Source organism: Trichoderma harzianum (assembly GCF_003025095.1).
Source record: "Trichoderma harzianum CBS 226.95 unplaced genomic scaffold M431scaffold_12, whole genome shotgun sequence".
In the NCBI taxonomy this organism is placed as follows: domain Eukaryota; kingdom Fungi; phylum Ascomycota; class Sordariomycetes; order Hypocreales; family Hypocreaceae; genus Trichoderma; species Trichoderma harzianum.
Genome location: NW_020209260.1, coordinates 1,156,009 through 1,175,836, shown reverse-complemented (window position 1 = coordinate 1,175,836; position 19,828 = coordinate 1,156,009). Strand labels below are relative to the sequence as shown.

The 19,828-nt window shown below is 46.0% G+C and overlaps 8 protein-coding genes and 1 pseudogene across 9 annotated transcripts; 4 read left to right on the top strand and 5 right to left on the bottom strand.

Moving 5' to 3' along the window:
* Positions 1–15: 15 nt before the first annotated feature.
* On the top strand, positions 16–2,019 carry M431DRAFT_93816 (hypothetical protein; the record flags this gene model as incomplete). Its single annotated transcript, XM_024924518.1, has 2 exons — positions 16–55; positions 338–2,019. The coding sequence occupies 2 exons, from the start codon at positions 16–18 to the stop codon at positions 2,017–2,019; spliced, it is 1,722 nt and encodes a 573-aa protein (XP_024771128.1).
* A 1,822-nt stretch (positions 2,020–3,841) lies between these two features.
* M431DRAFT_93516 (hypothetical protein) lies at positions 3,842–5,306 on the top strand (the record flags this gene model as incomplete). The annotated part of the gene is made up of 2 exons (XM_024924485.1): positions 3,842–4,275; positions 4,328–5,306. The coding sequence occupies 2 exons, from the start codon at positions 3,842–3,844 to the stop codon at positions 5,304–5,306; spliced, it is 1,413 nt and encodes a 470-aa protein (XP_024771127.1).
* A 304-nt stretch (positions 5,307–5,610) lies between these two features.
* M431DRAFT_8651 (hypothetical protein) lies at positions 5,611–7,208 on the bottom strand (the record flags this gene model as incomplete). The annotated part of the gene is made up of 4 exons (XM_024923687.1): positions 5,611–5,622; positions 5,679–5,820; positions 5,885–6,292; positions 6,349–7,208. 4 exons carry the CDS (start codon positions 7,206–7,208, stop codon positions 5,611–5,613), a joined length of 1,422 nt encoding a protein of 473 aa, XP_024771126.1.
* A 2,940-nt stretch (positions 7,209–10,148) lies between these two features.
* M431DRAFT_540388 lies at positions 10,149–10,694 on the top strand (annotated as a pseudogene; the record flags this gene model as incomplete). Its single annotated transcript has 1 exon — positions 10,149–10,694. A coding segment is annotated over one exon (322 nt), but the record flags the coding sequence as incomplete, so codon positions are not given.
* Positions 10,695–12,303: 1,609 nt separating this feature from the next.
* On the top strand, positions 12,304–13,468 carry M431DRAFT_498696 (hypothetical protein; the record flags this gene model as incomplete). The annotated part of the gene is made up of 5 exons (XM_024917723.1): positions 12,304–12,388; positions 12,451–12,622; positions 12,690–12,733; positions 12,798–12,966; positions 13,033–13,468. The coding sequence occupies 5 exons, from the start codon at positions 12,304–12,306 to the stop codon at positions 13,466–13,468; spliced, it is 906 nt and encodes a 301-aa protein (XP_024771125.1).
* A 47-nt stretch (positions 13,469–13,515) lies between these two features.
* Positions 13,516–15,286, bottom strand: M431DRAFT_19445 (hypothetical protein; the record flags this gene model as incomplete). The annotated part of the gene is made up of 2 exons (XM_024913241.1): positions 13,516–14,725; positions 14,805–15,286. 2 exons carry the CDS (start codon positions 15,284–15,286, stop codon positions 13,585–13,587), a joined length of 1,623 nt encoding a protein of 540 aa, XP_024771124.1. The 3' UTR covers positions 13,516–13,584.
* A 752-nt stretch (positions 15,287–16,038) lies between these two features.
* On the bottom strand, positions 16,039–17,524 carry M431DRAFT_498694 (hypothetical protein; the record flags this gene model as incomplete). The annotated part of the gene is made up of 4 exons (XM_024917722.1): positions 16,039–16,468; positions 16,545–17,128; positions 17,196–17,302; positions 17,353–17,524. The coding sequence occupies 4 exons, from the start codon at positions 17,522–17,524 to the stop codon at positions 16,039–16,041; spliced, it is 1,293 nt and encodes a 430-aa protein (XP_024771123.1).
* A 324-nt stretch (positions 17,525–17,848) lies between these two features.
* Positions 17,849–18,336, bottom strand: M431DRAFT_242250 (hypothetical protein). Its single transcript, XM_024913724.1, has 2 exons — positions 18,312–18,336; positions 17,849–18,248 (listed from the first exon to the last, which is right to left on the bottom strand). The coding sequence occupies exon 2, from the start codon at positions 18,227–18,229 to the stop codon at positions 17,969–17,971; it is 261 nt and encodes an 86-aa protein (XP_024771122.1). The 5' UTR covers positions 18,230–18,248; positions 18,312–18,336; the 3' UTR covers positions 17,849–17,968.
* A 141-nt stretch (positions 18,337–18,477) lies between these two features.
* Positions 18,478–19,784, bottom strand: M431DRAFT_150479 (hypothetical protein). Its single transcript, XM_024912818.1, has 4 exons — positions 19,459–19,784; positions 18,996–19,379; positions 18,780–18,912; positions 18,478–18,723 (listed from the first exon to the last, which is right to left on the bottom strand). Exons 1-4 carry the CDS (start codon positions 19,703–19,705, stop codon positions 18,609–18,611), a joined length of 879 nt encoding a protein of 292 aa, XP_024771121.1. The 5' UTR covers positions 19,706–19,784; the 3' UTR covers positions 18,478–18,608.
* Between the last annotated feature and the right edge of the window lie 44 nt (positions 19,785–19,828).

The following is a 19,828-nucleotide window of genomic DNA, read 5'->3' as shown; positions in this document are numbered from 1 at the left end:
TGTAAATCGGCTAATATGCGCCCACATATATTGCAAAATGGTGACGGCGACTGTGGTGAGCTGTCCAGTGCGGTAAAATTGAGCATTTGCTGTTGTATGTTCAGGAGATTGAGTGTTGACTTGAGAGGCTGACGATGCCATCTCGGGATTGCACGATCACGTGACGTCGCGAGCTCAGTATCACCATCCGCAACGCGCCCATCCAAGGATCTGTAAGTGTCGCAATCAACTGAGATGCACAGCGCATTCTAAATTCACTGCGAGATGCGCATTATTATAATCTCTTTGTTAACCATCTTCTTTCCACTTCTTCATGCCTCTTTGCTATCGCCTTGAGTCAACCTCCAGCTCCTGCTGCCTCTCGGCTTCCTGCCTCAGCCATTCTCTTGTCCATCTCCAGCCACTCTCATGACACAACCAACGACTGTTTCCGATGCTATACCGATCGACGTGACCAGCAATATCGAGATTGCAGTCTTTTCTGCCGATAATGAGGCTGCAATCCACCTCTTAGAAATCATCCAGTGCAAATCATCGCCCCCGACGCTCAAGAGTGACGAGAACTCAATCGGCTACCAACTGTCAATACCTTTGTCATGCGACAGTCCAGACGCTAGACGGTTCAGATGGCGCATTGGCGCTGGTGCATCTCCGGCATTGGTTGAGAAAGGACTGTGCTGTTGTGAACCGGACATTCTCTTGTGTCCACCAGGAAGGACGCCCAGCTCTGCGGCAGTTCGACGATTCATCAAAGACATACACGCCACCATTCATTTCCATCCGGAGTCTGGAGTTTTGCTGCTCAAGACACACTCTAGTCGACCTCTTATATACGAGCAAGGCGATGTGGACAATGATGATTTGATACTGGACATGTTGGGCAAGGTCAATACATGCGTTCTGCGGCGACAACGGAACTTCCTTCGCTTTGGCCAATACCGCTTTGCTCTTGAATTCCTCGTCAAAGACGACGACTTGAGCAGAGTCAAAGCGCAGCTCGACGAGAATCTTGGTTGCCGCTTCAATGGTTCCCGACCCTCTCAGCTGCTCAATTTTATTCCCATGCAGCATCCTGAGACGTCTTGGAATGTATGGCTGCATCAAAAGATTCCAAACACTTCTATAACATCTGGGGTAAATATCCATACTGGACAGCCAGTTGCTGTTAAAAAGTTGCAAATAACGGCTAGATCACGGCAGCACACTCTGCACCGGTTGCAGCTCGCATGCCAGTATAAAAGCAGACCGGACAAGGGCGTTCTCGGCATAATTGACGCCTGGTGCGAACACAAGACATCGCCGCCATGTCTCTTCAGCGAGGCCGAAGCCTCTCATCGCTGTAGGCGTTTATTCTATTCCATGCCTCTCGCTGAACACCATTTTCTCAACATGCCTTGGAAGAAGATAGACACAAACACTCGTCTTCTTTATTTCCACCAGACTTTAGTAGGGCTAGCCGAACTGCATCGACAAGATGTTACGCATGGAAATATCCTGCCCGAGTCGTTGCTTCTATTGCCTGGTACTAAGCCCACGCCAATGACGGATCGCTCTCTGCCCAGAAAGGCGGTTATCTCCCTTTCTATGCAGCGACTAGACAAGCCCAATCCGAGCGTCTGTGTCGCTCCAGAGGTTTGGCGAAATCAGAAAACCGTGGATGGACCGAAAGTTGATGTCTGGGCACTCGCTGCTTCTTGGCTCTTCGCTTTCGTGCGACCACCAAGCGGTATCAAGATCACCAAAGCATCCTACCAAACCCTGCAAAAAACTCTGGATACGCAGATTGAAAAGGGCTTTATGAAAGAGTCATTTGCAGCCCTTTTACGGCAGATGCTAGCCTGGGAACCCCACGATCGACCGAGCACGACGGAATTGCTTGCAGATACAACATGGGAATCTGTGCTGGTACATGCACAGTCGATTGAAGATAACAAGAAGCGAAAGCGAATGGAAAAGATGCAACGCACTCCTAGCCAAGGGAGGAGAGTCAGGTTACTCTCTCCAGATGTAAATGATTGAAGATGAGATGGGCTACAGCGAGTTCTCAAAGGACTTTACTGTAATTTCGACTTCATCACCAATACCAAGCAAAACTACATTCCAAGCCCGTGCTCGGTATCATCAACTCATTGATTACAGCTTGTCATTCTTGATGGAAAGGCTGATCGCTGAGTTTGGCCCATTCTGCAACTTATAATGCCAGGCTCAAGTCAAGTCGCCTTTCGCTGTAGCTTATCTATGCACTCCATGAGATTTGGGTGCTGATATGCTGCAAAGTTTGCCTACTTAGGCTGCATAGAGAGTTTGAAGCCATTGCAAACGATTCGACTCTCGTTGACATACATTAGCTACACCCACGCAACGCGCATTTGCCTTGTATAGTCAATGCTGTCCGTGCCAATTGCAGGATTACTTACGTATCCATCGTCGATAATCAGCTATGTATGGGATTCTGTTTTAGTCAATGTAAAGGAATCTTTTCTGCTTGTTACATCTGCATCACGCGACCAACTCATTTTGATTCATCTGCTTCGATGTTATGGCACAGCCACATGCGACATGGATGTTCTCCTCATTATTTCCACTACCATGTGGAGTAGTGAGACCAAAGTCTTACAGAGCATCGTCGATGAGTCAAAGACAATGTGGAGAATAAGTCTCGCAAGGGCTGCTGATATCTGGAAGAGCTAAACCGTGAAGTCGATAACACCAAAGGGCTTGGTAACCTGTGATTGGGAAATTAGTTTATGCCACATCACTAGACAGCAAATGTCTCTCAATTAAGAGCTTAATGGCCGGGTATCTATAAAAAAACATGGGATTTGGCACGGCAATACTTGCAAAGAAGAAGAACAAAATGAGCATTTGGGGGAGTTGGAAGTCTACCAAGTTACAGATTTAACAAACTACAAGAGCCAACATCTGCTGTAATTGACCTTTGTTCAGAAACAACGAATTATTGAGGAGCAGCGTATTCATTTCCTCATTGGCGGTTTGCAGATAAGCATCCTTGTCCCGTCGTCTTTGTTAACGACTTTGATTAGTTATTCCAAAAGAGACGCTTTTATTCAACCCTTCTGATGTTTGCCGTATGGAACTTTTTACACATGCCATTGACTGGCACAGAGGTTGAACAGCATCGGTGAGTCCGAGTCTCATTCCCTTGAACAGCAATAATATCTGAGCCGTTGTGGGCACAATGCAACTCTGCTAACCCCTCATAGCTAGCATGCTTACTACTCCGCAGCTTCCCCTCAATTGCTCTGTGGGTGTTCTCCCAACAACTGGAAGGCCAGCCGCGAACCAGCCCCCGGTACTCTGTACTTTCACAGGCATTGAACTGATATCTCAAGAGCTGCTGATTCCTTTCACTGTGTTAAGGCTAACACGGAAATTAATGCCTCGTTAGGTGGTGCAATGTTAAAATTTCTTTGAACTTACACGTCAGAGGGCGGGCAGCTTCACCCAGTTGTTTACAATCGCTTAATAACGGTCGCCTACAATTACTCAGTAGCCAGATATCCCCAGGTGCCCTTTTCACGTATATATATGAGAAAGGCAGTGAATCAACCGCTGGCGAAGATCGATAGAATCGTTTTGCTAGCTGCGAAGTATTCATCCCTTGGGTAGCTGCTACTCTGGCCAAATTTCTTTTCTTGTTAGCCATTCCCAAGTCTGGGCATCACCTCCTTCCTTATTTTAAAGAAAAAAGAACCTTTGTTGTTCCCATTCCATTCAACGGGTACTTTATTTATTTACTTTAACCCAGCACAACTTGGACATCATGATTCGCTCTTCTGGTCGTCGCATAGCGGTAAACACTCACCTTCAGAGGCAATGGATGACAAAATGTCAAAACCCTTCTCCACGATGGCAGTCTACTGCTGAAGTCCCAAATCCGTCAAAGTCCTCTTCAGGGTCCTTTGCTATCTGGGGAGCTGCCGCAGTAGTTACCACCGGAGGGGCAGTCTATTGGCTGACCAAGAAACCAACTAACAACAAGATCCCCGACGTCCCCATTCTCAAGCCTGTCACTTCGGATGCGGAAATTCCGATAACATCTCCAGTGAAGGCGTTGGATCTTAGATCTGCAAACGAAAAACTGCGAGAACAAGCTCAATCGTTCGTTTTTGACAGCACAAATGGGGAAAAGGGTCGTGTTGATACTGTCCGCGTCGCCAGCAACGATCCAGTAGAGGATGAATGGTCCATTAGGTTTGGTGGCGGGATCCATGGCGAGAAGACGTTGTACGCTGGAGTTTTCGATGGTCATGCGTGAGTAATATCGCCAATGCGACAAAAGAAGTATGCTAACATTTATCTAAAGTGGCTGGGCTACATCCAAAGTCCTAAAAGAGGCACTGATTCCATACGTCTCTTCATCTCTGGGGAAGATAGGGCATGCCAGCTCTGGAGATGTCGTCGACGCTGCAATCAAAAAGGCATTTACAAATCTTGATGATCGCATCATGTCAAATGCCCAAAAGGCTGTCGATGGAGGCTGCGAGCCAGGCTCTGCTGAAGCCATTTCCGCCCTGGCTCCCGCTTTTGCAGGGTCCTGCGCCTTGCTTACCATTTATGAGCCCAAGTCATCCACCCTGCGTACAGCTGTGACTGGAGATTCGCGGGCTGTTTTGGGATCTTGGTCGGCTGGTACCAACGCATTCACTGCTCATGCGCTAAGCAAAGATCAGACCGGATTCAATGAAGAAGAAGTTAAGCGGCTGAATGCTGAGCACCCTGGCGAAGGTAGCGACATTCTCAGTGCTGAAACTGGAAGACTCATGGGCATTGCGGTGACCAGAGGATTTGGCGACCATCGCTGGAAATGGACAAATGAGTTCATCAAGCATCTGCAATCCAATTTTTACGGCAGTGCTCCCCGCCCTAAATCGAAGACACCTCCATATATGACAGCCTCCCCAGAGGTCACCACCAGGAAGGTTGAATCGTCAGACTTTGTCATTCTTGCCTCCGATGGTTTGTGGGATGTAATGTCCAATGATGACGCGGTGGCCTGTGTATCTCGATGGCTGGCAGCTCGTCGGAAAGGGAAACCGGAGAATGTGCAGGACGCCAAATTCACTTCGTACACGCTTGATGAGGATGGATATGCCAGTTATAAAGCAACGCCTGAGTACTTTGCTATAGAAGATCTGGATAATGCGGCTGTGTGTTTGGTCAAGAACGCGCTTGGTGGGAGCAGGAGAGGGCTATTTTGCGGAGCCATGACTGTGCCCACTCCCACAAGCCGATATATGAGGGATGATATCACGGTGCAAATTGTGTTTTTCAAAGATCCTTAAAAGGGCTACATCCAAGGAAACCGAGAAGGTTTTCTCTTCTTTTCTTTTTACCACAGGAGGATTAAATATTTATTTTAACGATATCAGCACTATTGTAGACCAATAGACTCTCTGTCGTTGCATGACTAGCCACTATTTGGAGAGCCAGAAGAACTCGTGTGACCGTGCGTTTTGTAATCTCGAGGTAGGAATAATAGCTTGTCCGTGGCGAGATCCCCAATACACTAAGACAGTGAAAGCAGTCGTCAGGCTACACTCTAAAGGATGTAGTAGCTAAGTTCCTACAAGAATGTATCGTCTCCGATCATATCACATACTTCATATACCGTTAGTAACGCGCCAAAATTACTAGACTGCCTCTGCAAATCTTACTGGTATAAAAATATACGGAACCTGTTTCTCGTATCGTGTCCAGGCCTCGCCGTACTTCCTCCTGCACCTCATGATATCCCGCCTTGTTCGATGAATAATCATGACCATGAAGAAGACGAAATAAAACCAGGGAAATGGGCTTCTATTAAGAGAATGTCAGTCGTCAATTAAATCCTTCTGACCGTTTGACCCCAAGGACAGCTTACTTGAAGCCGGTAATTAGCCCCCAGGCCATAGAAAAGAACATATCAGGAACGTAATTTGGCTTTCGGATAATGGCAAACCATCCATCAACCAAGATTTGATCGCCCGTGTCGGTCTTAATAGTCTTGGGATTATCGATGGACTGCCATGGAACCTGTGGGAAGGTATTGCGCTTCATGAGTTGTCCCTTTGCTTCATGGCGAAATGCATTCTTTTGGCCATTGGCACTATCCCACATCCAGTACATGAAAAGGTATACCGCACTAAGAAGCGTCAGAGCAAATGGATTCCAGCGGTATTCAGATGGATGGTGGTTAGCTAGGTAAAGGGCACAGTGACAATAGGTAAATGGTACACCAGCCAAGTTCCAAAAGGTGAGGAGGAAGCCGAGTTTCTCAAAGTACATGTCCCTGGAATAGCGTCAGACGATACCACCCTATCTCTGTAGTGTTCACAGTCAACTTACCAACTTGTAATAATCATTTGCTCAGCTTTGGCGCAAGCGTTGGCATATAGAAAGTGAGCGGCAGCCAGAAATATTACCTCAGAAGAAACGTAACCATACGTTTCATACTGACGAGCACCCACAGAACAGGTAATGAGGAACAGTATAAACCAAGGAATCCTTACTTCATAGAACATTTTGAAGTCTAGGATACCAATGCGCGGATTCAATTCAGCGCCCATGAAAAAGTCGTATATGGGGTATCCTGTGAGCCTGTGTGTTCGTCCGCGTACAATGGCTTGGAAGTAGACGATGAAGCTGTTGATAAATCCAGACAGGATAGCGACGGTCATGATGGATCCAAACTCGTCAATTAGAGGGTACAACGGGAATAGACCAGTAATATGTAACGCGGCAGCAATAGCCAACGTCGCATAAAAGCTGGTATATGCAGAGCAGTAATAAGGAAGCTTTTTGCCAGCTTCGTGTCTCAGAGGTCGACCATAGCTAGACACGCCGGGCATATAGCAATACATGACAGCTTCCATGATAAAGAATATCCAAAATGTTGCCCAAGCTTTTGCAGTTGGGTATGCCCCCAAATAGACTAGCTGGCACAGGTGCTGCCCAAATTCAAGCCACGACTGATTGCTTTCGGGGTAAGGTAGATTTCCGTCATAATAGGTTGCACCTATCCACATATACCACATTATCAAGGGAAAGCCTATCATCAATGAGGCAACACCAATAGAGCCGCCGAATTCGAATTCATCTGATGCGCCATCTGTAAGTTTGGTTGGTATAGTTGATGCCGCCGTCTTCTCCCTCTTCTTCAGCAGGGACACTGTAGTAGGAGGGACGTTTTTCTGTTTCGCACCCATGATGATGACAGCCAAATCGACCAACAAAAAGCATTAAGCTGTGTATTGTAAAGATCACTGAATGTGAGTACGGGCTTTATCTATATAATTATAACTTCGTAGACCTGCCGAGGTTCAAGGATATAAGGCCACCGCACTTATACGCGTAATTACGAAATCCTTTGATAGACCGCCGCTTAAAGTCGTATTCGGATTCGCAAATGTTCGTATATAGGCCCAGCCATCCCGTCTTGGCCGAGATAGCGTACATTCTGCAGCAGAAATGAGGACTGCTACCGGAAAATCTGCAGCTAAATATTGGGGCAGAAATTGTCATCCAGGATCAGTGTCGTCCATACGCGTATAGATGTGAAAATCCTTGAGTAATCGTGACCAATCGGATTCCCTTTTTGGCTTGCTGGCTGCCTACACTTGAAATTGTCCAATGTCACAGTCACAGGTAAGAAACACATGGCTGGTCGAAAACAGCAAAGTACCTGTAACTGTGGCGGAGCAAATATTGACTTACATCCAGAAGCCGTAGTTCGAGCTAAACCAACAGGATTGTACCCTTGTGTACGTAGGCATCCTTCGTCCAAAACTAAGAGCCAAAATACATCAAGTACCTGAAAAGTATGTACCTACTGACAAATATTGTCTCTTTGTTATCCGCCGCTTCCAGTATAAGAATTAGGGTGGGGACTAGGTACATGCGTATTAAACATTGTTTTTCTTCTCGTGTCTTGGCTATATAATTGGCTCTAACTCCGTATATAAACCCTCAATTGGTAACTGCCATACCCCCCGAATCGGTGGTAAAACATTGCTCACTCAGAATTTTATTGACCGATTGAAAAGTTAACTATGGCTATGGGGAGCTGAAACGCCCCCCGTCCCTAGGATACTAGGAAAGCCATCGATAGGGCTGGCTGCCATCGACTTGTAGAAACTTGCAGTTGTAGTTCGGAACTGGTGCCCTGGATCCTTGGCCCACGTAGAATGTCTAACCATTTCCATTATCTCAATCATGATTTGCGACACAGCGAAATCCACCCCCAAGCCCTTACGCTTATATACATTAAAGTGGTAAAATTACCTTTAACCTGTGCTGTGCGTCATAACCTGTGAATCTACTTCCTATCGTGGCCCCATCGCTTAGGACAAAATGCCTTCGCGTCAGATCCCCAGACTTGTGGATTCCTGTGGACTTCAAAGGCGTTCCAACCCATGTAAACTCTTGCGGGAATTGGAATGTCTCCAATCGGAGTGGGTGCAAGGGTGAGTCCATTTGTAAGCTGAAAGATTGGAGGATACGAGTACGGAGTGAATACGCAAGCTTTCAGATACATAAGCTGCCAAGACTATTAGCAGAGCTTTGAGATTAGCGACGTCGTAGCCAACAGGCAACTCGGCATTGATGTCATTTCTCAGAAGAGTTTCACTGTCTTGGTTCACTGCAAGCGTTCAAATCAGAGATTTACCTCAAATTGTACGCATCTTTTAGTGGGTAGATGAGCTTAGTTCAGTTACATTCCTTGGCATCGTCGGAATTGAGATGCTCCGTCATCTTAAACAGTAGCTCTTCAAATTCATCAATATTGTTAAAAACCCACTGGTGACTCTAAAATACCCAATAGAATTTCGCTAGAATGGAAAACTCAGACAATACCAGCGATGGAAAGCTTTTCATATCATTCGGCTTTGTTTAGCAGATAAGTGTGCCAATGTAGAAGAGTTGTTGCTCATCTTGCCGAAGTCCACATCGAGAAATTAGTCGCCCCAAACCGAGATGGTCCACTGTTGCACCAACTCATAGGCAATCAGTGACTTTTTGTCTTTAGATAGTTTATTTTCTCCATCGGAGATAATTGAAATCATTTGCTGTGCTCTATGGCGTATGGCGTATGGCGTTTGCATCAAGCAGGCGACTAATCGACGGTTGGACAATTTTGTGCATCACTTCCCACGTTTCACCATGGGAAGTAATAGCACTCTCACCAAAATAACATGCAATTACCCCCAAGGCACTTTCTTGCGAAGGGTAGCTTTCGCAATGATCGTTTCTTTAAGAAATGTTTCTGCAAAGTATGCAGGTTTGGTAACAAAGATCGACCAATAGCCTGCAATCTCCACATTCACGGCACCATGTCTTTCCATGAGCGGTCGCAAGCGGTGACCATAGAAGGCAAGACGTCCACAGCTGCGACAGTAGTCAAAAAGAGATCTAGAAATACATTGTTGGGACTTGACTTCCCCGTTCATGGAGAAATTAGATCTTCTCCCACAGAATTACGTAGATCGCCAGCGACAGGCAGAGAAGAGGGAAAAGAAACAGTTTGTGCCTAATGATTCAACAGAAGGAGATAGCAGGTAGCCAAAATAGAGTACTGATGGGACAAATATAGATGTTATGGCATCAGAGCTCTTATATAACGGGTATTCTGTATCATATACCAAGTTATAGGACTTTACATCAGCAGTCCTTTTTGAGCGCCGGCTGATGGTGCTCATGGGAAGTCGAAGACACATCTCAAAACGACAGCATCAGCATGAAAAATGTTAGAGAATCTACATCATAGTGGTGCCGACGTACTTTTAGACAGTAACTCGCTGTACTTTGGTGATGCTGTTGCCGTCGCGAAGTATGTTACTTCAAATTCCACAAAATTTGTATATATAAATATTAACATTGTAAATTATAAATAAATAAGAAGCCCACCATATCTAATTATGATGCTCTTGCTGAGAGAATGATTCGCAGCCTTGAGATCTTGAAACGCTACCTCTACGAGGGCCGTTATATCTACGGTGTTGGCACTGGAAAGGTAGCAACGCAAATGCGCGACCTGACGATGTTACTAACCTCCAAAAAGGTGTTATTCAGCGTCATAATGCCGAAATTCTCCGACTCTCTGGCTGCGGAGAAGACTGTACTGCAACGCTAAAAAAACCCCCCTTCGAAAACACTCGCTACCAAAGCAGTTGGTTCGCGTTTCTATCGTTATTCGACGCAACTCCCTCTTGCGGGGCAGTGAGACTTGAAGTAGTTCAAGCCAAGGCTGAGCTCGCCGAACGAGATCTCACTCCCGTCATCCGTCTTCGGGGTAGTATCTCCGCCTCTGGAGACCTTACATCCTTGGCTTATATCGCCGGTGCGTTAAGAGGAAAGCCGGGCATCTTTGCCAACAGAGGTTATGCTAGAAAATACCGTCTCATGTCTGCTTATGAAGTTTTCGCACTCACTGGTATCCTACCAAACTATCAACTTGCTCGCCATTATTGACGCAAGTTATGCTGGACATGTGGTGGAAATGCTGAGCATGATATCGGCGACTGATTTGTATGTTTTATGCCGGAACTAGACTTAGGAGCCTTGCACCACGAGTTTTTCATGGCAGTTAGGCCTCTGGTCGAACGTGTGACGCTTGACGCGCTTGAGAGAAGTATTCCATCCAGCGACTATGTAGCACTCACTGCATGGAATCGTTTGGGGCTGTCTGATTCGAGGGACAAAAGATCACGTTTAGACATTTGTGATCAAGCTATGGAGACGGCGGCCACCACAGTTGATCGCATCTTAGACTTTATCACGACTCGAACGTCTGCAGCCGGTGGCGCACATCTACTTTCACGACGGCAACAACGGAAGAAGCTTGCTGAAGAATTGTTAAACATAGCTTACAACAGTGCCAGACGTGGTTTTCTTAGTAAGCCGTCAACGCCTGAGAACGTCTGTTCCAAAGCCAGGCAGGTGTACAAGTATGCTAGACGCAGTCTCAATATCCTCATCCAAGATTTATCAGTTTCCGTCGGCACGAGCCCGTAAGTCAACAAAGTCATTAACGCATTCCGCTTCTGACAGCATATAAAATCTGATGGCGGCCGGGATTGGGGTCCGGTATCACACCACAACAGCCACGCTCCGATGTACTAGCCTCCGACGTTGAAGAGCTCTTTTGTTATATTATATCTGGTATATGAGGCAAATCGGAAGTGAATCGTCGCTATAGTTGCTGAAACTAGTAATGATAGCAGAAAAGAAAGTCCGATCGCGCACTCCGCGGACTGCACTGGGTGCGGCGATGGTTCGACTTATGCAAGGCAATCGGACCTTTATTGGTGGCAGAGGTGTACAGAATATATAGCTGAAATAACAATACATTACGACGGATTCACTGTTACCCCGACTGTAAAGCTAAACAACAATATAATATCCAGCTCTGGGTGAGGTAGGCTTGTACTGCAACGTCAGCGCTAGCCCAGGCACTGGCTGACCTCAGATTCGCAGTCCCTAGCTCTAGATTGCATCGGTACCATATCCGATCCAGGTTGTATATGAAGTTTTAACCGGAACAAATGCACAAAAGATGGCAAGAGTAATCTAGTAGTGCTCTATATCAGCAATATTATAGACTAAAAGCCAGACGCATCATGCACGTCTATCACGGCTGTAGTTGTTGCATTGGGATGCCTGTATCGTCTAGTTTGAATGTGTACACCTAGTTGAATGCCGCCGCTTGCAATCTAGATCAGGCATAAGTGATAAAATGATGTGATGTGGTGATACCAAGTAACCTGCATACATGCCAGGTATGTATTTTTAGTAACGAACCCCTATGATCTCACGTTGCAACAACAGGGTTATAGCTGACAAGTCTCGCCAGCTGCCCAATGCCATCAATGCGCATATATAGTTCATCCGGCTTTAGATATCCTGAGTCTATTGCAGCCCCATATCGGGATCATAACCACCTGAGATCCCCGGGCAAATAGGTTGCCCCGTAGGTATGACCTGGAGTTGTCGGAGACTTGAATTTATCGCCGGCGTGTGCGCACTCTGTGGGTCTGGTATCTTCTAAACTTCCTCATTTACTCTTTGCTAGCCCAACACATGGTTGTTGCGTCCTCACTTCCCGAATAGTCACTCCCAACGGTTTGCTGACCCAGCAATGTCGCAGATTCGGAGCCCGAGAAACAGGAGCAGGTTGCGAATGGGGCAATGTAGCATTTTAAACAAGGAAGGTCTGGAAAGTCACCTGAGACAGAATATAGTTATAATATGACGAGAATGTATCAAGCGAATTACTTAACCAATTCCATAAAGCTTCGCATAGCCATGAGTCGGACAGGATCTCGACGCCAAAGTGGACGCTGGACAAATGCCGAAGATGAGATCCTAATACGCAAAGTAAGGGCGCAGGGTAAGTGAGTCTGAGTGAGAATTCGTTAAGTTCTCGTCGTATTAACACTACGATTTCTCCAGAAGTGTTAGGACAGCCCAGAGACTGGAGTTCTATCGCGGCCATTATTAGCGGTAGATCGAACAAAGACTGTCGAAAACGCTGGGTGAGACTCAACGGCTGCATAAAGAAGGGCGAATGGAGCTCTAGTGAAGATACACAGTTGCGCGATGCTTTCGAGCAATTTGGCTCTCGGTAAGGGGCTGCCGCCAACTCGAGGCCACCCGTGGAATGTGGAACATTCTAATCACGCAAAACGCAGATGGGTTCAAGTGTCAAGATATCTTAAGACGCGTTCTGCGGATCGTATGTATTCTTTACGTTGAGACACCAAGGTTTGCAGGCAGTTAATAACCAGACAATTTCTTAGAATGTGCCGCGAGGTGGCAGAACTACTTGGACCCCAACATCAAACGACAGAAGTGGTCACATGATGAAGACCTGCGTCTCCTACAAGCTTATAGTGTACATGGAAGCAATTGGAAGATGATACAAATGCATGAGCTCATGGATCGATCTCTGCAAGACATTCGCAATCGGTATGTTTTCATCGGTGGCTCTGGTGTAGCCTCCCACAGCAAGGCTTATCTAATGATATCGGGTAGATATAAGTCTCTCTTCCGGCTCGGCAGCCGTAGCAACGCGCCTTCGTTCATTCCTTTGACCGCCAACCTAGGTATTATAAATCGGATACACGACCTGTCACCAATGCCATCGTACGACGTGTTTCCTCCGAACAGTCCACACTACACGCCTAACGATACCACGATGTTTTTGGCAGAAGTTCCATCGGCTTCGACTGGTTGTACGACTCCTTCAGCTGACGATAGCGCTTCTCTAAATAACGAAATAATATATTACGAGGATACACACGAGTTTAGTCGCTTTTGGTCACATATAGATTCCACAACAGACTCTCAACCCTCTATGCAATGGAATTACCAACAAAACAACGTCTCTCAGCTTATAGCCCAGTCAACAGGTGGTATATATAATTGTATTACCGATTTTATCGAAGTTGATTTCAGCAATTGTACATAATATAGAAATGAACATATTGGACAATTTAAAGAAAATGAAGATCCATTCCGGTACAACAGCTGTAGCTCCTAGCCTTGTCTTCTAAGCATATTGCCCCATTCTTCCTGCTCGTAATATCAGTAGAATCTGTTGAAGCTAGGATAACCTGCGTCTATTTCAGCCTGAACAACCTTGTTATAATTGCCTACCCCTCCCATGTAGTATAGAAATGCCTGCTTCTTGCCATCGACGTTAGCTCCAGTGAGCCATGACCCTCCTTTGGCAAACACAGTCATTGCGCCGATCTCATTAGTTTTTGCTAGCCATCCATCCTCAGCTTCTTGTGTAACTTCGATTATTAGCCCTAGCTGCTTATGTCCGTTTCGAGATTCAGTTGCCATTTTTCCCCTGCTTGCTTCTGCAGTAGCAATGATACCTGTAATGAAGTCCACCTGGGTTTCGATGAGAGGTGGTACGTTAGTCAATGGGCCTTGAGGCCCGTTAACCACAAACATATTTGGAAACTCATTCATCGTAGTGGCTAGATATGCTTTCGCTCCATCGGCCCAGTGATCTTCTAGCGTCCGGCCGTTCTGTCCGACTATCGAAATCTCATGGTACATGCCATCAACAGCGTCAAAGCCCGTAGCAAATACAATAACATCCAGATTGTACACTGTACCATCCGAGAGCTTAATACCATTTGGAATGATTTCCATAGGCGTATTTAGCACATCCACAACGTCGACATTTTCTTTGTTAAAAGTCTCGTAGTAGCCGTTGGCTGTGACTGGGCGGCGGTTGAATCCACCGGGCGGAGTTAAAGTGCGGGCCTTGACGGGGTCTTTGACAATGTGCTTAATCTTTCTGCGAATGAAGTCTGCCGCTTCTTTGTTCGCTTCTTCACTTATGGCGACATCTCCAAAAGTACCGAAGAGGAACTTGATTCCGTTGCCAGTCTGCCAGACTTGCTCAAATACGCGCTCGCGCTCCTCGGCGGTGACGCTCATGGCCGGGATTGATGACTCTGTAATAGCATGTCCGGAGATGTTTGTCTTGAAATTTTTCCATATTTTATCATAGTTCTCATTTATGCGTTTCCGATCTTCTGCCGTAACTTGGCCATCACCGTTTGGAACCACGTGTTGTGGGTGCCGTTGGAATGAAACCAGTTGCTTGGCTTGATTAGCAAGCGTTATGATGAGCTGGACACCGGTAGAACCGTTTCCGATGACTCCAACGCGTTTGTTCGAAAAGTCATGGGTATCCGGCCAGTTTCTGCAATGACACATCAAGATTAGTAGCAGTCACAATGCCGAATAAAGTGCCACAAAAGATGAAGGGTGAACCTGCTTACCCCGTATGGTACATTTCGCCGGTAAAGGTGTCAAGACCAGGAATCTGAGGGAAATAAGTCTTCGATAAAGCGCCTAGAGCCGTGATGAGATATCTTGCTCGGAATGTTTCGCCAGTGGATAGTCGTATTTGCCAGCTGTTGTCGAGATAATGCGCCGATTCCATGCGAGTATTCAGTTGGATATACTGCTCCAGATCATGGCGTTGAACCACGTGCTTCAAGTATCCTTTAATTTCGGCCTGGGGTAGATATCGAGTTGTCCAAGGATATGTGAGTAAATCTTCCTTATCCCAACTATAGCGAAACACTTCGCTATGCGTATCGCTCGTTGCACCTGGATATCTGTTCCAGTACCATGTACCTCCAACTTCGGGAGCAGCCTCGACAGCTTTTACCGAGAGACCAAGCTCACGGAGCTTGTATAACTGGTATATACCGCTGAAACCTGCCCCAACCACCATAGCATCAATGTGTTGCTCCATGACAGGCTTTTAGGATTGAATTGGCTGAGGTAAAATCTCGTAGGTAGTGATAGAATAGATTGTAATTGTAAAATGGTGCGTGTGAAAGAGATCCTTCATGTTCAAATAATTCCATACATGTTGCGGCATGTTCAGTTTTTATGTTCGTCGTTCACAGAGCAGCCTTCGCAATTGGCGATCTACATAGGAGTTGCCACTCTAATTTCACATCAGACCATTCGTCTTCCTCACCTTCGAACGGATGAACTGCAAAATCACGCATACAGTTGAAACACTCAATTATTCAGCCGCTGAATTACTCACCGGTGCAAAAGCAAGAAATGCCTTTGTATGGTTACGGTGGTGACGGAATGAAAGCGAACCAGTATTTAAAACGGGGTTTGAAGTTTTTCCCAACACAGCAACTACTGGAATTGGAATTTCCCAGTAACAGTTAGCTCACCAACACAGTGCAACACTGATTTCTAATTATTTTGCATATAGGCACGTATAAGTTGGATGCCTAAATATTGATCAGAGGATGTATGTTCCTCATCTTTCATCTGTCTCATCATTAAAACATCTTTTCAAATCTTCCTAATCCTCAACAGGCCTCTAGAGGCAGTCGCCTAGTATCGGCCACTGCATCCACTATTATGATGATAGGCATATCCCAACAGAGTTGAGGGCATCATTTAAACAAAGCTTTGCATAATTGCATCCCCGACAAACAAACAGCTGCTTGGGCATTCTCAGAAAAAAATATTCTATCGCTATACCTTTGTCCACACTTTGCCTTTTGCCAGGTAGAGCTTTGAAGCTCCATAAAAGGCACTTCCTACGGCAAGCATAACTCCAGTGAAAACTTGCAATTTCCAATAACTTCCTCCTGCTGCAGTAATGAGGGCCCCTCCAATGGGGCTTCCCGTAAGAGCTGCTATAGACATGAATGCGTACATTGCTCCTGATCTTAGTCCGATCTCGCGTATGTCGGATATTTGGGCCACCAGGGCAGGACTCATAGCTGTATAGGTTCCGGTGCTAAGTCCAAATAGAGACGCAAAGACTATCGTAGTTGCATGGGAGTGTCCAGGAAGCCAGACTCCAAACACTAAAATTGTTGAAAGACATGCGGCGAAAAGTGATACGTTAAAGTTTCCTACTTTATCGGCTATGTATCCAGGTAGAATACGTCCAATACCGCTATAGCACCAATAAAGCGTTAGTTTACTGCAATATTGACTAGGTTGTGCACATTGATAGAGATGTAGTCACTTACCTTGCCCCGTTGAACATGGAAACTAGATACCCAGCCAGCTCTGGCGACATCCCTACACTTCTACCATATGTGACCAAGAAGGTTATAGGTATGAACATACCCATAGAGTAGAAGAATCCGGCCATAGCTAACAAGAGAAAAGGAGGATCTTTAAATGATGCGAAAAAAGATGCAATTCCGAAGTTTTTCGGCTGAGGACGTAAGCGTGATCGAACTGTCAAATTGGTTATGATCAGGAGACCCAGCATCATAAACGCGCATGTTCGCATTGTCCAACCAAAGCCAATAATGGGTATAAGTCGATTTACCATAATAGGCATCACGACTCCGCCCATACTAGATCCACTGGCGGCGATGCCCATTGCTAAGGCGCGTTTCTTCAGAAACCATGTTGTGATACAGCTGAAAGAAGGGTATAGAACCATGGCCGCGCCAATGGGACTGCAGATGGATTGAGATAGAATGAACTGATAATATCGAGATGAAATGGATGCCATCATTAACCCAAAAACATGGATGGTACTGCCAAGGAGCAGGAGAATTCTAGGACCGAAATGGTCAAACAGCTGTCCCACAAAAGGTCCCTAGGCACATATGAGCATCAGAGCAAGTCGAAAAGAATAGTGGAAATCAGGCTGTATATCAACATACTGCAATGAAGATTGTGAACATAGACAATGCTGGGATCCAAGACACTGTACTCGGCGACAATGATGCTAGCTGGTGGGTTTCATAGTATTCCTGGAAGACGCCGACACCTGAGAACGATCAGCCGTACGATTAGTAGCAATGATGGCATGAGACATACAGTTCGTCCATCCAAAGCTGATAAACAGACCAAAAAACGCTCCCAAAACAACAAGCCATGCTTGCAAGCCTCCATCAGGAGATGGCTGAGCGTCGTTGGGCTTTTCTTCAGGGTTAGGCGGCTCTTGACGAACCTCCATAGAAGATTCAGAGGCAAGCCCCTTGGAGTCCATTGCGTTAGTTGACCTCCTAAGCATTGAAACCAAAGTATATGCAAACGAAGCGGTGATGTGAAAGAAATAGATGAAGGAGATTCGGATGAAGCGCCCATTTCCGGACGCGGAAATCATCCGCGCCCTTTGAGAATTTCGGACATCCGAATTACCCAGGTGGCCCAACCACAACCGATTTCGCTGTTTGTGCAAAGTATCATGCATAACCGATTTTCCAATTCCGTCTATCCTATTTCAGTGTGTTATTCCTCTCATAGCGGTTCATTTTATTCAACCATCAATGAAACAAGAATCTCCGCAGACCACGACCGGCATCCGAGCATCAGTCCAAGGAGCCAGTCTCAGCCGATGACTCACAGACACTGGCTGCCGGGGCGCTTCCGTTTAATTGTTTCGCTAAATGAATAGGAACCAATATCGGAACCATTGTGTAAACAAAGCCAATTATTGCCGGGCATCAGGGCTGTTGTCTTGCACAATACATCCAGAATAAGTATATCGCGGCGAGTATAATCCCAATGTCTTCTGCCACCTACTTAGTGCACATTGAGAGCATATAACTAAGAGAGTCGAGATTCCGAAAAGTCTATAGCCTATTCGGCGACCAGCAGATATCCTAGTGCGGCGACAACAACAACAACATAAGCGGCGTCGGGACGCGGTTGATTTAATCGTGTGCGCTGATGACGAGCGTCTGTCATCCATCAATTAAGTTATATGATAGCTGCACCAAAGGCAAGTTAATGTTGTAGGTAGATACTGTGCCAAATTTGAGCGATGAACGTACCGGGTAGGCGCGTGTATTTGCACATTTGAAAGGGAGTCACTCCAATGACTCACTGATCAACTAACGTTTGTATATTGGGTAAATAAGAATCTAGGTATTCAAAAATGATTCATTTTGTAGTCTAACAAAACGCTGGAGTCGTGAACATGTAGAAGGATGGCTTATAAAACGGTTGTAGATGGAATATTTTGTGATGACTTTACTCTAAATTGGCTGCTGTCTCATAGATAACGGCCAAAGCAGTAGAATATTAATAACAATCCCACCACACCACTCCCCATGCATTATATATAATAATTATGGAGCAGAATAACCACCGTCAACGATAAAATCGGCTCCAGTTGCGTAAGAGGAAGCATCAGAGGCTAAATAAAGATAGATGCCCTGCATCTCAACCGTCTCGCCAAAACGCCTAAAATTGTTAGGCATGCATCCTCGGTTCTCGGATAATTCATCATCTTTACTTACCCCATTGGGATTTTATCTTTGATAGAGTTCATAGTCTCCTCGGCTACTGTCCCTGATAGGCCAGTGCGTACATATCCAGGAGATACGCTGTTGACGCGAGCGAACCCAAGCCATTCAATCGCAAGGGATTTGCCTGTGGGGAATAAGTTTCAGCATACCAAAAAAAAAATAAAGAAAAGGATTTCAAGACCGAAATGACGGGTGGGCAAAACTTACATAAATGAATAACGTGCGCTTTGGAGGCATTGTATGCCGCCTGACGCCGAGGAATGTTAACAATGCGCCCTGACATGCTCGCGGTTGCAATGAAGCTGCCGCTTGAGTAATTGGTTAATTTTGATCCATCTGTTGTTGTGCCCTCTACTTTCTGGCGGCGAAAGTGCTTGCCAGCAGCGCGTGCGCAATAAACGACACCATCAGCATTGATCTTCATGAGATTATGGTATCTGCTAATGTCCGCATCAATGAATGCCTCATCTCCCCAGGAGGTACCTGAATTAGCGACAAATACATCGAGACGTCCACCAAATTCTTTGACAACTGTGTCTACCGCCGCTTCCACTTCATCACATGATGTGACGTCTACTTTATATGCTCTGCCTATTCAGCTCTGAGTCAGTCAAGGAAGACGGGGATTGGTGTCGAGGAAGCGTGTGTGCATAAAAATTGGTATCGTTACATTTGACATTGAAGGCTTTCTCAATGCTAGCAGCCTTCTCGATAGTCTCGCTATTTGTGTTGTACCAAATGGCCACATTGGCACCCGCTTCAGCGAAGGCTTTGGCCGCAGCCAGGCCAATTCCTCCCCCCGCACCCGAAATTATCGCTGTCTTGCCTGCTAGAGAAAAGAGTGTCATGACTCCATTATCCGCGGGAGGCACTGTGTTGTTACGCCGGAAAACGCCATTCTGAATGCCTTCGGCCATATCGAGTGTCTCTTTTGCGATGCTATTGATGATATAAAGGTGATGTTGGGATATGATTCGAGTAGTAAAGATTCAGGTGAGCCATATTGTCGGTGTTTTGTATGCTCTAATGCTCTGAATATA